Genomic DNA, 14,243 nt, shown 5'->3' with positions numbered 1-14,243 from the left:
TTTTTTCTTTTTTTTTTTTGCACCTGCCATTGTCTCAAGAACCTGTTTGGGTGAAAACATTGCTTTCTTCTGAAAACCTGTTGCCTGGCCTTGAATTTTTTCCGCTTCAGATTTTCCTTTGGTATGGCCTTGAGTTTCCCACTCTGTTACCTGGCAAATCTGCCTGTGTGAAGCAGCATGGTGTTCTCCAGCTGCCCCCTTCCCCAAGAGCTGGAGCTGCTGTTGGCATTTCTTTCTTTCAGCTCTGTGTTCCCAGGCTGTTACACAAGTTAAAGCTTTAAATTGCAGGCAGTGATCTTTTAAGATCCTGTGCACCCACCTTCCCAAGAAGCGCTTGCTTGTGCTGAGCCTGGTGAGCCCTACAACCCCTTTCCTGGAGGAGCCGATGCTGGTGGGACCAGCTGGTGCTGGAGACCTCGCCCCTGGGTTGGTGGCAAGGCCATTAGAGGTAACATCACCCACCCTCAACACTGCGGTGGTCCCTGGGCTGGTGCCAGGGTGTAGATCTATGTGCTTGAAGACCCCCTGAAGCAGTCCTTGAGCTGCAGCCCAGCTCTCCGCTCTGCCTGAGCATCATGTGCTGCCTTCTGTACCTCCCCAGCGGGTCCCAGCTGGGCACCAAGCTCCAGCTCTGGGAGGTGCTGGGATTCAGGAGAGGAGCACCCAACCACAGGGTGCACCAGGCTTCCCCTATGCGCCTTCCACCCTGGTCTGCAGGGTGAGAGGAAAGGAGCCAGAGGCAGCGCTTGGCACAAGCAAATGCTGACACTTTATTATGAGGTGGGGTGCCTCACTTCCAGCTCAGCCCCTTGCCAGCTCTACCAAGCTCCCCATGCCGGCAGCAGCACCCAGTGAAGGGATCCCTCCGGCACTGGCTTTATCCCTGAGCAACAACATAGTCGATCCAGTTTCGGAACTGGCTTACGCGGGTGTAGATGGCCGGCACGCGGACATTGCAGTTGCTGTTTCCCCAGGAGACAATGCCGATCAAGGTCCAGACGTTCCCGTTCTGGTATACCAGAGGTCCACCAGAGTCACCCTGCGGAGAAGACGCCTCCTTCTTAGTGGTCCTGGCATGTGCTCCAAACTGGTCCCTGCCACGCCAGCCAACTGATCCCCTGGACACGGCCAGGGCCTATAGCTTAAATCTCTGGCTCCATAGATGCAAGACCCCTATGTATCCTCCTCCTTCTCCCCCCTCCCTGTGGTGCAGTGGAGCTCGGCTCCTTACCTGGCAGGAGGAGGCACCGACCCCGCCGGCACAGAGCATGGAGCTGCTAATCCGGTTGCCCCAGTACTGCATGCACTGGTTCCGGGAGATCAAGGGCACGGTTACCTGCTGCAGGCGCACTGCCAAGGCTTGGGCTAGGGGAAAGAAGCATCATTACATCACCCTGGTGTCGGCCGGTCTCCTGGGACCTTTGGGAGTGCATAGGCACCCTGGGCAAGCTCCTGCTGGTGCTCCCAAATATGGGTGCTGCCACGCAAAGCACCTTCCCCCTCCGTGCCAAAGTACCCTTTCTTCCCTGGGGTGAGATTGTCTTGTGCAAGCAGCCCTGAGCAAGTGCAAGCTTGTGCCTGTGCACAGTTATCCCCGGGGTTTGCACCCATCCACCTCCTGAGCACACACTTGCACCCATGCTTGCACCGACACGTGTGTGCGCACTTGTAGGTGCCCAGACAGGGTGACTCAACTGCCCAAGCCTCCCCACGTGCACATGAGGTGTCAGTCCTCGCCCCCCGGGGCACCCTGGGACCCTGCAGAGCCCCCAGGAAGGATGGCGGCTGCCCGCAGCCCTCCCTGAGGCTGTGGCGTACGTACAGTTGGTGTTGGTGCGTCCCCAGCCGGTGGTGACGCACTGGAGGTTGGTGGGCAGAGCCAGGTTGGCAGGGGGGAGGCAGACGGGGGACACACGGCGTCCCAGCTGGGCAGGCGAGGAGAGCTTCAGCAGGGTGATGTCATTGTTGAGCGTGTAGGGGTCCCAGTTGGGGTTCGTGATAGCCTGCCGAGAAATGGCGTAGGGTTTCATCCCTGCTCTCCTTGAGCAGCTGCGGTGCAGAGCTGCAAGCCCCATCGAAGGACTGTGGCCACGTCAGCCCGGCTTACCATGACCACGGTCTTCACTTGAGTGGACTCTGTGTTGGAGTTGCGGTCATACTGCCCGAGGACGACAACATGGGAGTATGGGCTGCAAGAGGTAAGGGAGTCAGGGGGACGTTTGACAGCCAGCACCCTGGGTGGGAGCAGCACTGGGGGCTGTTGTGGGCATGATGCAGTGTGTCCCTAAGGGAAGTCACCATGGGGACAGCCAGGGAGGGAGCCCCAGACTGCTCAGCTCCTCGGGTACTGGCCTTTGGGGCCGTCTCAAGTGCCGGTTGGCAATGCCCAGCGTGCCCCGACCCCCTGCTCTTGCTGGGTGGCGCCAGCGTGGGCTGGCGGGGCATCGCTCCTCACTTGAATTCGCAGTGGGCGGCCGTGACGACCCAGTTCTCGTTGATCAAGGAGCCACCACAGAAGTGGGATCCAGAGCGGGTCTGAGGAAGAGAGAGGGAGGAAGAGCTGGGGCTGGGCAGGCTGAGCCCACACCGAAGCTGGATAGAGGCAGAGGGTGTCGCGGGTCCCCTTGGTGCCTGCCCGATTCCCAACCCCAGTGCCCAGCTTGCCATGCCGTGCCACCGCAGTGCTTAGGGCACTGTCGCTGCCACTGGCCAGGGAGCGGGATTGTGCCATACCTGCAGGGACACCTGCCAGGGCCATGAGCCGGGCACCGCGTTCTGCCCATTGATGATCCTCTCACTGTAGTGCACTGAGGGGCTGATGGCAGGCACCCCGCAGCCTGCGGGAGAGGCAGAGGGGCACAAGGGTGACCCCAAAAGCTCGAGGCTTGCACCCAGGGGCTGCCGGTGCTGGTGGCTCTGTGTCACCGTCCCCGGGGTGCCCCGGTCCTGCTGCACCCCGAGGACCTCCCTGCACTCATGGGAAGCGCTTACCTGAGACGGTGCTGGCCAGGGCCAGGCAGGCAACTGCGCACAGAAACGCCATCCTGGGAGGACATGGCTCTGCCCCCAGGGCTACGAGCTTTATAGCAGCCAGGAGCTGCATGGCTTGTAGGTAGGCAGGGCAAGGTCCCCCTGCTGCCTTCTGCCAGCTGCAGGCAGCGGTGATGGGCCAAACCTGGCATCTACCTTGCCCCACGCAAGCAGGTACGTGGGAATGTGCTGCCAAAAGGCACCCTGGGGTGCTTGGGCTATCGCTGTAATGAGTTGTGTCAGCTCTCGCTGCAGCCTGTGGAGCTGGAGGGTACCACAAGGCTGTGATGGGGGGCACAGGGGCCTGCTTGTGGGCACACAGCTGGGGTAGCAGTGGGGCTGGATGTGCTGGGATGGGTGCCAGCGCCTGGAGCGCAGGAGGTCACCCTGCCCCCAGGCCTGTTTCAGAGCTGTTGGCACCAGAGCTGTTTTCCCGTGTGGCCATGAAGTCCTGGCCTGGGACAACACCGGGGACGCCGCCGGTCCCAGCTGGACATTCCCAGGGCCCAGGGCCACCCCTTGAACCATGGCCCCGGTGCAGGTGAGCGTGTCCCAGAGCCAGCTGGAGCAGATGGGGAGGGCCGGCATCTTCCCAGGCAGTAAGGAGCCGTGGCCAGTGTGGTGAGCACACCACAAGCCCCAGGGAGGACAGTGGGCACCTCTGTGAGCTGAGGCTGAGCCCTCCACCTGAGCATCCCCCCACTCTAGTGCAGCTGCCTGACCCCTCACCCCAGGGGTACATGCTGGGGAATAGTATGGTTCTCTCCATCCTGGACACAAGGGGTACGTAGTGTGTCCATCATCCCCCATGTCCCTGGGTGATGCCGGGAGTCATTCCTGGGGTGGTGCTGAGCATGGGGATGGATCCCCCCTCTCTATGCCACCCACATGCCCTGATCCCTGCCCTGACCCACTGGAGAACAGAGCCTGGACGCTGGTGAGTGATTGCAGAGCTCAGGACTTTATTTCTGGCAGTAGTGCCAGGCAAGGACAGCAGGATCTGGCCAGCCACAAGGCAGGAAGCGTGGCAGAGCGTGGAGGTTTCCCAGGGTGCTGCAGGGGCTGGGCACAAGGATGCAGGCAAAGTGACAGGCTTTGCTCCTGATCTTCATGTGGCACCTGGGGAGGAGTCAACCAAGGGCTGGACAGCAGCAAAGGATGGATGGAGGAAAAGCCAGTGCCCAGGGTGGTGCTGCCCATCGTGGAAGAACCTTGGAACAGGAGGATGCATGATATACCAGATGCAACCATGCTCTCCAAGACGCTGGAAAGTCTTGGACTCTAATCCTGTCTTGGGCTGGCAAAAGAGCCAGGGCCAGGAGTTGGACAGGTCAGCAGGAACTCAGAGCTGTCCCTTCATGCCGGCAGGGATAGGGTTGATGGCGGTACCCAGGGTGGTAAGACCCCCTTGTGCCCTTCTCCTCTGTGGCCATGAGCCATGATGAGCTGGCTGAGCTGCTCTCCACCATCCATGCAGGGCCCAGGCTGGTGGAGCAGCACCAGACCTCTGGGCTGAGCCAAAACAGAGGAAGACCTCCTGTGGCTAAAACCCTCCTGCAAGCGTGGGTCTAGCAAGGCTCCAGTCTGCCTTGGAACTGGGTTGGTAACAGACTCCATGACCAGGACACACTGGCTCAGAGGGCTGTCTGGAGAATCGGGGAAAACCCAAATATCTTGGCAGTCCCACGGAGACGTGGACACAGCCCAGCTGCAGACTCCTGTCCTTTGCTCTGCAGCTCCTCTTTCTCCTGCAGGCAATAGGCCAGACCTGAGCAGCCCTCAATTACTGCCTCAGCAGGCCAGCAAAATAGCTATGGGTTGATTTTCTCCTGACCCAGGTCTCCCAGGACTGATGCTTGCAGGGGACAGTTGGCTCAGCGAGGCAAGACCAGAGGATGATGGCACATATCCAGACTGTCCCCAACACAGGGCAAGGTGCTGCGCATAGGGGATGCCATGTGTCATCTCCATTCTCCCCACGTGCAGCCTCAGAGATGTCCTGCCTGGTCCGTACATCCGTGGAGGCAGTGGGGAGCAGGCTGTGGGGCACAGTGTCAGGCACACTTGCCCTTGCGAAGGCAGAAGGGCAGTTCTGGCGCAGGGACCAGGATGGTGCTGAAGATGGGCCGGTAGCGCTCGGGCAGGACCTGGGGGTGCTGTGCCATCATTTCCAGCACCATGTGCCGCACCTCCTTGGAGACGTCACCCCGGAGATCCAGCAAGGTGGAGATGTGCTCATCGCTGGGCAGAGAGCAAGAGGTGAGTCTGGGCACTGCAGGCCCATGGCACCATCCACAGTGCTCCCACAAACCTCCCGTGATCCGGAGAAGCTGAGCTGAGGCCAGGGGAGAGCTGGTACATTGCACCAGCTAAACTTTAAAATTTGCTCGAAAAGAAGCCCACAAACCTTGTGAATTTGATTTTGACATTTCATGGGTTTTGGCTGATTCTGACATTTCCAATTTGGTGTTTTATGATTTCTCACAGTTGGTTTGGCCACCCAATACAGACGGGTGAATAAAGCAGCAGGACTGCATTTTCCTTTACATCTTTGCCCTTGGGAATTTTCAAGAACCCCTCAAATCTGGGGCATGGGAAAGGAAACCTCAGGCAGGAGGGGGAAAAAGCCCAGGTTTCTGCCTGCTCTGCAGCATAACCTCATGGAGTCCGGCCCAAGCCTGGCTTCCCTGGGTGGACTCACGCCTACGCCATCTTGTGGGAGAGCCAAGCTGGGCTTCTTACCTGACGTCAGGGTACTTGGTGATGAAGCCCAGCACCTCCAGGCTGAGTAGTGCTGGGTCTTTGAGACAGATCAGCTCCCGCAGGGCAAACACAGCCTCCAGGCTCTGCTGGCTCTGGTCCAGACCCTGGCAGGGAGAGCAGCCACGTGAGAGACCAGGAGGCGGCCACTGCGGTGGCTAGTGAGCTGCAGTCTGATCCTCAGTGCCCATGTGGGGACCTGGCCACTTGCAGCTGGTATGTCCCCACTCAGTGTGTCCTACTGATGGGGCTGGCTTACCCCAAGGCAAGACGAGGCTGTGCAGCCTCACTGACCTCTGCTGGGCAGGGTGGGTGATCCCCTGAGTCCCTAATCCAGCCAGTTCCTCCCATCTTGGCCTCACAACTGCGCAATTGTAACAGCCCCATCTTGTTCATGGGCTGATGTACCCACCCCATCTGCTGTGGGCTGGAGGGGAGCAGGAGGGTGACCGAGGTGAGCTATAAGCTCCTTGCATCAACCTCGCTGTGTGATATTCCCCTCCCATGGCCCATCTACAACTCCCCACCACACCCGGGCATCTCTCACCAGGCCACAGAAGAGCTCCCGGAGCTGTGTGGCATCCTGCAGCAGACGGTCACAGAGCTGGCCCCGCTCCTCCTCGCTCTTGCACACCATCTTCTTCTGCATGAGTGCCCGCAGGTACTGGCTCGTCACCAGGAGCTCGCTCTCTGTCAGCAGAAGCTGGGCAGGGGAGAGCTGTTAGCGCTGGGCATCACCTGGGTGTCGGACCCCAACTGCCCAGAGAAAGGCAGAGGGGAAAGGGGCTGGGTGCAACACCAAGCTGTGGGGACAACCTGCTGGGAAGCTCCCTGGCTGGAGGGACAGAGAAGGGAGCTGAATTTGGGGGAAACCCTGACCATCTCTGTGGTGGTGCCCTCTGGGCTGTTCTGGAGAATATGGGTTCTCTGGCAAACCCAGCAGCGACTGCAACCCCTACATCCTGCACCCCAGCATGGCACCCAACTGCCCAACCTCCTTGCCCTACAGACAAGCAGCCATTTGAAGGACGCCCTGCAGCAACCGTACCATGAAGACGGGTTTCCTGACGCGGGAGAAGTCCTTTGCATACTTGTCAATCACTTCGCACATGCTGCTGATGAGCTGGGACCCCGACAGCCACTTGCGGGAAGGCAGCTGCAGGCAGAGGGGCTGAAAGAAGCAGAGGAGCAGCATATGGCACCCTGCATTGCACTGCTCTTGCAGCAGCTGCCAGCTGCAGGGCGGCACAACATCCCACAGCTGCTGCTCGCCTGCTGCCTGGCAAGCATGTCCTATTTGCCTTGCAAAACCCCCAAGCCCCCACTGCCACCCAGAAGTCAACATAAAAATAGAAGAGTGGCCTAAATTAGGAAATTATGGAAATACACTCGGGCTGCCCCTCCATGACACCCAGAGATCCACATTTTTGGGCTTAATCTGGGTCATGATGCCCCATCGTGGGCAGCACCTGAGGTCTGGGCAGCAAGCTGCTCCTCACCCACTCGCTTTTGGCCTGTCCTGCTGTGATTTTATTTTTAATTTCCACTCCTTCCCACTTCCCTTGTGCAGACATAACACATTTTTTTGCCGAGGGCTTTGATCTCCTACTCCTGCCCTGCTGTCCTTGCCTGTCTTCCTGCCTGCAGGCAGACATTCCCTCTATGTCTCTGCTGGGGCCACAGCAATCTCCACACTGCCTGTGAGCACTTCACCCTTTAGCTGCTTCTTTGTTTTCATGGCATTCAAGCCCTAAATAGCAATGCCATTAATTATTCCAGATTTTTGGTCCAGACTCCAGGAAAGCTAAATTTGACTACGCTGGCAGGAAATGACTTTCGAGCTGCACATGGGCTTGTATCCTCCGCACGGACATTGCCTCTCCCCTGTTGGTTTTCTGCCATGAAACAGCCATAAAAAGGAGTGTGAGGCAGCCGGGGGGGGGCTGTGGCTCCTGGTCTCTGTCAGTTAGTGGTTTGGGGGCCACAAGCCATCTGCCCCAGCGATACAGGGTGGTGCTGGCTGGCGACAGACATTGGCTGAGCTGCGGGCGGTTTATCAAGGTCTGGGAGCCAGGCTGGCAGAGATGTCTGCAGGATGATAGCAGGCCATGGGGTATGTGGTGGGGATCCTGAGCAGGAATAAACCCCTGCCTGGGGGTGTAACAGTAGGGCTGTTCTTGCTGAGGCCAGGTTTCTTGCAGCCCTGCCAGCCTCAGGGGCTGTGGACAAACAAACCTGCAGGTCCAGGAGCAGCTCCTCCAGCAGCAGCTGGCAGGCTTTCTTCTGCATCCTATCTAGAGCAGCCCGGAGGGACATGGGGACTTCTCTGTGGGCAGTGTCGGGGTGCAGGAAGGAGACAGAGGAGCTAGGAGAGAGAGAAGAAGGGAGGGGACAGGTAGCCTGGGAAGCATGGTGGAGACACTGGTCCCGCAGGAGGATAGGGAGGATGTGGCATCCTTGTGGGTGGTGGGGTAGCTACAAGGTGCTGGTGCACGTTACCTAAGAGCCAGGTTGTTGTTGAGCATGGCCAGTAGGTAGGAGACATAGTACTTGGGTATGGTACGGTCCTTCTGGTGCTCCTTCCCGCATTGCACTAGGGCTTCCCGCAGACTGCAACACAGTGAGTCAATCATGATGTGTGGGCAGAGCCCCAGGCATCTCACCACAGGACCTGGAGCTGGGATGCTCCTGGGGGCACATGGACGTCCCACAACCCTCCCAGCTCACTTGGCTCTTTCCAGGCCCTGCCACCAGGTTTGGAGAGTGACAGGTTGTTGGGCAGGGGGGGATAGTGGAACCCATTGCAGACCCCTCGGGAGAGCAGGGCTCAGCACGACTGGAGAGACACTTGGGGCAGCAAGCCCTGGGAGCTGATGGCCCCAAGGGCTGAGACAGTAGCCGCATACATAGACAGGGTGCTGAGCCTTCTGGGACCTGGATGAGCACAGGGTTCCCTATGGCAGATCTCCACCATCAGCCTACAGTGCTTAGCCATGGGACCCAGGGTCTGTGAGGATGAGCAGGGGGGTGAGGGGCTCCACTGACCGGCCCAGAAATGCCTCAAGCTCCTCCAAGGCCATGTTGTAGACCTTCTGCTGCAGAGAGTCTGTGATCAAGGAGGCTACCCGGATATTCTCATTCAGCATCTGCACAGGGAGAGAAAAGCGGAGGTGAGTCAGCGGGAGGCTGCAGGCCACGGCCCCCCTTTTTGGGGCCTCTCAGCATGGCCGTGCCCCATGGTGCTGGGGACCCACCTGCATGACAATGACAGGCAGGGCTGACTGGAAGAAGCCCTGATGGTCTGTCTCAGGTTCCTCTTCCCTGAACCACTCCTTGAACTCCACCTCCAGGGTCCTCTGCATCCACTCAAGCACACTAGCCTGTGGGATGGATGCCCACCACGGTCAGCCCAAGAAGTCAGGAACTGACTCCCCTGAGGCCCAACATGTAGCACAGCAGCGAGTCCTGGGCCTTGTCTCACAGGCTGATGGCCTCCTGCTGCTGTCAGAGCAGATGTCGGCACAGTAGTGGTGGTTGGGTCCCCATGCCCATTGCACATGTGCTGTCCCGCTCACTCACCTTGACTTTCACCACGTATTTCCTCTCTGTCTGATCCACGAGCTCAGGGGACATCAAGGGACCCAGAGCAGAAACATCCACTTCTGGGAGAAGGTCAGGATGACCCATCATCTCTGGGCTGGAAGGCAGAGGTGGGACAGGGCTGGGAAGACTTGTGTTTTCCAGTTCCTACCTCTCCCTCTGCCCTCCTGATGGGTCATCCCCAGGCACCCAGAGCCACTCTCCCAACCCACCCATGTGCTGGTGGACAACCCAGCTCTCCACAACCTCCCCTGCTTGGTTGGTGCTGGGGTTGGTGCTGACCTGTGGTACACACGAAGCGCCCACTCAAGGAGGAGGAAGAGTGCCTGTTTGTCCAGGTCCTCTCGGAGGATGTCTTGGAGGTGGCTGATGAGGGCCTGGTGGTAGGTGACAGTGCAGACACTGAGGATGTTGTAGTGAGCCGGGACGCACTGGACCATCAGGTCCTTCACCACACGCAGCTCAGACACGATGTCCTTCTGCAGTGCTGCCAGGTGCCTGGCCAGCCCTGACCCCTCAGTGTCCATGTGGGCGCCATGAAAGTGGGCTCCTGTGATGGTCTCCTGGAGAACGTGGTAAAACTTCTGCCTCCAGCCCTTTGGGCGGCCAGGGGGCAGGAAGGTGGCCTCCAGGAGCAGAGTATCATCTATTTTCTCCTCCCGCTCGATGATCCTTACAGCAGTGACGAAGAGAACTGGGTCCTCACGCACCAGCCGCAGGCTGCTGCCCACGATGTCCCACAGCTGCTTGGCCAGGCTCTCGTTGAGCTCCTGTAGGCCACCGAAGTAGGACAGCACAGTTGCCTGGGCACTGGAAAGCCCACGGAGGTGCAGCTGGGAGAGGATGTCATCCCGGAGATGCTCCATCATCATGAGCTCTGCATGGGCCTCCAAGAGTTGCTGCCCACTGAGCAGCTGCAGGGTATGGGAAAAAACCTCGTGGACTGTGGGGGAGGGAGGAGAGATGCCAGGATTGAGTGCAGGGAGTGAAGGGGGTTGGCACCAGGGTCATGGGTGCAGGTTAGCAGGGAGATGGTGAGGGAAAGGGTCTGAGATCTGAGGCTCTGGGAGTACCGTGCTGGATCAGGCCTCGAGGAGGCAGTGGCATCTCCATCCACAGAGACTTTCCAAACCCAACCAGCAAAGCCAGAGCAATCTGCTCTAGCTTTGCTGCCAGCCCTGGGTGGAGCCTAGGGTTGGACTGAAGTTCTCCCCAGTGCCTTCCAGCCAAAATCCACAAGGACCGGGCCAATGCCTTACCCGAGAAGAGCTGGGGCAGCACCTGGACCACCGAGGCCAGCTGCACGTGCTCTGCCATCAGTGCCCGCATCTGCTGGAGGCCCTGGAAGCGGTCTGCGCTGTCGAGCAGGGCCCACCGCGCAGCCCCCAGGTCCTGGCACACGCTCTGCACCTCCTGGGCCGCCGACCTCAGCTGCTCCAGCCCCGCACTTACCCCCTCCAGGTAGGATTGGATGGTTGACTGGGGAGCAGAAGAGGATGGAGAGGCAGTGGAGAAGCTCTCAAAGGCTGGAAGACTCGTGCACCATTTGTCCCAGCCTTGCCAGGTCTCCCTTGCATGCACTCTCCCAGCCCCACAAAGTCACAACTGCCATGATGCCATCATATCTCCCAGCCCTTCTGTGATGACCCCAACCCATCAGACCCAAGCACACCCAGATCCAGCAGCAAGAATGGCTCATTTCACCCCTCTCTGGGTAAACTCAGTCACAGTGACTGTTTATGGGATGGGAGGCAATGGCTGCTGTGCATGAGGTGGGAGAAGGGCATTGCTTTGGGGTGACCAAGACAGCAGAGTGAGCAGTAACCAGATGTCTCCTTTTGGGTTTAAAAGATTACTTTGCTTCTGCAAAATCGTAACATGCCACAGGATCTCTACGTGCCCCCCAAGGCGTATTAATGGCATGAAGCACCTCAGTGGCCCTATGAACCCTCCTCCCAAATGGACTTCCATCTTTTCCGGCCCTGCAGCGGCTCTGGTGCATCTCCATGCCCTGTCCATCCACTTAACTCCCGGCTCCTGGTGCCAAGAAGTACTTTTACCCAGCGTCACCAGAAGCAAGTTGTTTTCTCTGAGGCCACATCACTTAAAACAAGTTGCCTCCTTGACAATTCACCCACATTCAGGCTAGGAGAAAATATCTCCAAAATAATCAGGAGAAGGTTGGTGTGCTCAGACTGACTGGGTCCTGAGGTTAATTGTTCCTCAGGTTATGCAAAAAGGGTCACCCTGAGCAGGGAGGTGTGCACAGGGACTGGGGACAGCTCTTACTGATGGATGTAGAGATGGAGTTTCTTCTGTGGGGATCTGCATGCGGGGGCAGGTTGGAGCTCTTGGCCTCCTCCCAGGAGGGGAGAATTTGGTGCTGGGATGGGACAGTGATGGAGAGCGCTGGCTCCTGCACATGATGTGCCAAACACCCTTGGTGTTTTGTATTGAAGGATGGTCGGAGACATGGGAGACTCATTTTAACACTTCAGAAAATATGCAGGGGGAGGGCAGGGCGCGGTGGTGGAGTTTACCAGATCTTTTCCCCCAAACAATTGCATTTCTCCCACCAAGCACCAGCCAAAGGACAAGATTTTGCCAGAAGTGGACACAAAGATGATTCAATGCAGAAGAGGGGACCCTAAATGGGATCCCTGCTGGGGGAGGTGGTGAGGCTGCAGGCGTCCATGGGGTGGGCTGTGGCAAACACCCACCTTCAGCCGGGACTGGATGGAGCTGTTCCTCTGCGTCTCTCGGCTTCGGTACTGCCCGAGCCCCTCCAGTTTCTCGGGGCGGTAAAACACCCCTGAAGCCCATTTCAGAGCGGCTCCTCTTGCCAGCTTCTCAGCCTTCTCTGCTTCTGGCCACTCCTCATCTGGGGATGAAGCCAGGGGTTAATGAACGCAATGAAGCCTCTCCTGGCAGGGCAGGAAGGGCCCCTGAGGCCAGAGGCAGGAAGCTGGCTGCCAGCGGACTTCCAAGCACACCCAGATCTGGGAAAGCCAGACAGCACAGTAGCAAGCGGGTCCTTCTGCTAGGGTGTCGTCCCCTGTCCCCCCCCAACCCCAAGATGCCACTGCAGCAGACTGGGACTGTCACAGTGGCTGTGGCAGCGAGAAGGCTGCCCTGAGAAGCTGTCACCCAGCCTGCCAGCTTGGGCTGTACCCCAGGCTGAGGACATGTCCCCACTGCTCCCCCCAAACAGAATGCTGGGTTGTCTGAGGGGGTTCTGATGCCACCTGGGAAGCCCTCAGCAGAGCTGAGGCTTCTGCAGTGAGTCAGCAGGAGGGATAGAGAGATATCAGCTCTAGCATGGAGGAGAGTCAGCCTGAGGTGAGAACGAGGGGCTCCTGGTCTCCCAAAGGCACCCACGCAGCTGTGGCGGCCCACGGCATCCCCCTCCGCACAGGGTCTGAAGCCATGCAGAAGGCCTTCTGGCCAGAGTGGAGGGCTGAGAACCAGCTCAGTCATCACATGCCAGTCCTCATCCCCAGTGCCTGGTTTCATTGTTTCCCCCTGCTCCATCCCCAGCAACTTCACAGCTTGTGGCTCTCCACAGCCCCACTAGGATGTCACCCAGTGCCAAGCTGGACTCCTGCTCTGCTGGGGAGCCTGCCCGTATGGCCACCCTCAGGGACCGGGGGGGCTTTGGAGGCAGTCAGCAGCTTTGAGGACGAGCTGTGCAGTGAGCAGCACTGCTATCACCATCAGTAAGCAGAGTCAGGCTTCCAACCCCACCCGAGAGCACAAGGCACTGGCCGCGGCACGGAGAAAAGGTCCAGGGGTAGTTAGGCAGAGGGCAGGGGAACCCCCAAAATGTGCTGCATGCGGTAGCATCCCTCCCCTGCCCAGCACCGCCAGCTCCCAAGGGGGATGGCCGCATCGTCCTCGTTACCTCTGGGGCTCACGGTGCGCTTGTCCTCTGCAGACATGCCCATGGTCTCCAGGCTGCTGGAGCTGCGGGGGCCAGGGCAGGGCTGCGCGGAGGAAGCCAGCAGCCGTTTCCTCAGCCGGAGCAGCCGCGTTCCTCAGGGCCTCATTGTGTTCCCACAGCCACGCTCAGGACGTCAGGAACGGGGGGTGGAGGGGAGGGGGGACACAGGGGAAGGCACCATGGCTGTCGCAGGCCTCGGGAGTAGAAATCATGCCCTGCGTGCCCTCGCCGGCACCCCCAGACCTGCCCTGGGCAAACAGCCTCTCTTCGTGGCCCCCCCCAGCGCTTCCCTGCTCGAAGCTAGCGTGGCCCAGGGAGGACAGCAGGCTGCCCGGGGTGCCCCTGACCCGACAACCGGCCCAGGCCGGCGCTTTCACCGCACCATCTGCACCCAGAGCGGGAGCAGCTGGCAGGAGCCGGGTGAGGGTCTGCCTGCGACAGGAAGGGGAAGCGGGGACAGACCTGGAGACGTGTGCGTCCCCCCCAACCCACCTTCCCCAGGGCACAGGTCGGGGGATTCGCCCCCGCACTGGATGTTTTAAAGCAGACAAGCGTGACGGGTAGCAGCGAACCGCTCCCTCCCGCCCAGGCAGTGCGAGGGCTCAGGGATGCAATGCTCAGATCTCGTATGTCAGTTTGGCTTCGGTACCACAGTGACGGTGAGGGGACGGACGCGTAGCCCGGTTTTACCCTGGGGCTTCCCTAGCGGTGGGACGGGGACTGAGGGTGTGCCCGCAGCGGGAGGCCCCCCCGGGAGGCGCCGGGTCGCCGTCCCCTGGCGGAAGGCGGTGGGTCCCTCCGTGGGTGGGTGTGTGTGTGTGTGTGAGACCCGACCCCGATCCCGATCCCTATCCTGATCCCGATCCCGGCCGTCGAGCCGCCCCCACCCAACCCCCGGCCCCGGAAGTTCCCA

At 59.6% G+C, this 14,243-nt stretch overlaps 2 protein-coding genes across 6 annotated transcripts; both read right to left on the bottom strand.

The window, feature by feature from the left end:
- Window positions 1-508: 508 nt before the first annotated feature.
- CTRL (chymotrypsin like) lies at window positions 509-3,153 on the bottom strand. Of its 2 annotated transcripts, XM_049806346.1 has the most exons (7): window positions 2,992-3,153; window positions 2,734-2,837; window positions 2,456-2,535; window positions 2,108-2,189; window positions 1,823-2,003; window positions 1,232-1,365; window positions 509-1,039 (listed from the first exon to the last, which is right to left on the bottom strand). In XM_049806346.1, exons 1-7 carry the CDS (start codon window positions 3,101-3,103, stop codon window positions 878-880), a joined length of 855 nt encoding a protein of 284 aa, XP_049662303.1. In that variant the 5' UTR covers window positions 3,104-3,153; the 3' UTR covers window positions 509-877. The 2 variants fall into 2 exon arrangements, with proteins under 2 accessions (XP_049662303.1, XP_049662302.1); XM_049806345.1 differs by lacking the exon at window positions 509-1,039 and having other exon boundaries at window positions 1,200-2,003; window positions 2,456-3,153.
- Window positions 3,154-3,300: 147 nt separating this feature from the next.
- Window positions 3,301-14,194, bottom strand: EXOC3L1 (exocyst complex component 3 like 1). Of its 4 annotated transcripts, XM_049806342.1 has the most exons (14): window positions 13,292-14,194; window positions 12,111-12,271; window positions 10,650-10,869; window positions 10,068-10,333; window positions 9,673-9,953; window positions 9,370-9,487; window positions 9,045-9,170; window positions 8,836-8,936; window positions 8,290-8,400; window positions 8,026-8,155; window positions 6,839-6,961; window positions 6,338-6,493; window positions 5,773-5,897; window positions 3,301-5,271 (listed from the first exon to the last, which is right to left on the bottom strand). In XM_049806342.1, the coding sequence occupies exons 1-14, from the start codon at window positions 13,332-13,334 to the stop codon at window positions 5,085-5,087; spliced, it is 2,148 nt and encodes a 715-aa protein (XP_049662299.1). In that variant the 5' UTR covers window positions 13,335-14,194; the 3' UTR covers window positions 3,301-5,084. The 4 variants fall into 4 exon arrangements, with proteins under 4 accessions (XP_049662299.1, XP_049662298.1, XP_049662301.1 ...); XM_049806341.1 differs by having other exon boundaries at window positions 3,303-5,271; window positions 9,673-10,333; XM_049806344.1 differs by lacking the exon at window positions 10,650-10,869 and having other exon boundaries at window positions 3,312-5,271; window positions 9,673-10,333.
- Between the last annotated feature and the right edge of the window lie 49 nt (window positions 14,195-14,243).

This window comes from Accipiter gentilis, chromosome 7 (assembly GCF_929443795.1).
Source record: "Accipiter gentilis chromosome 7, bAccGen1.1, whole genome shotgun sequence".
Taxonomy (NCBI): domain Eukaryota; kingdom Metazoa; phylum Chordata; class Aves; order Accipitriformes; family Accipitridae; genus Astur; species Astur gentilis.
Note: the sequence above shows the minus strand (reverse complement) of the source record. Positions and strands in the feature narration are given on the sequence as shown.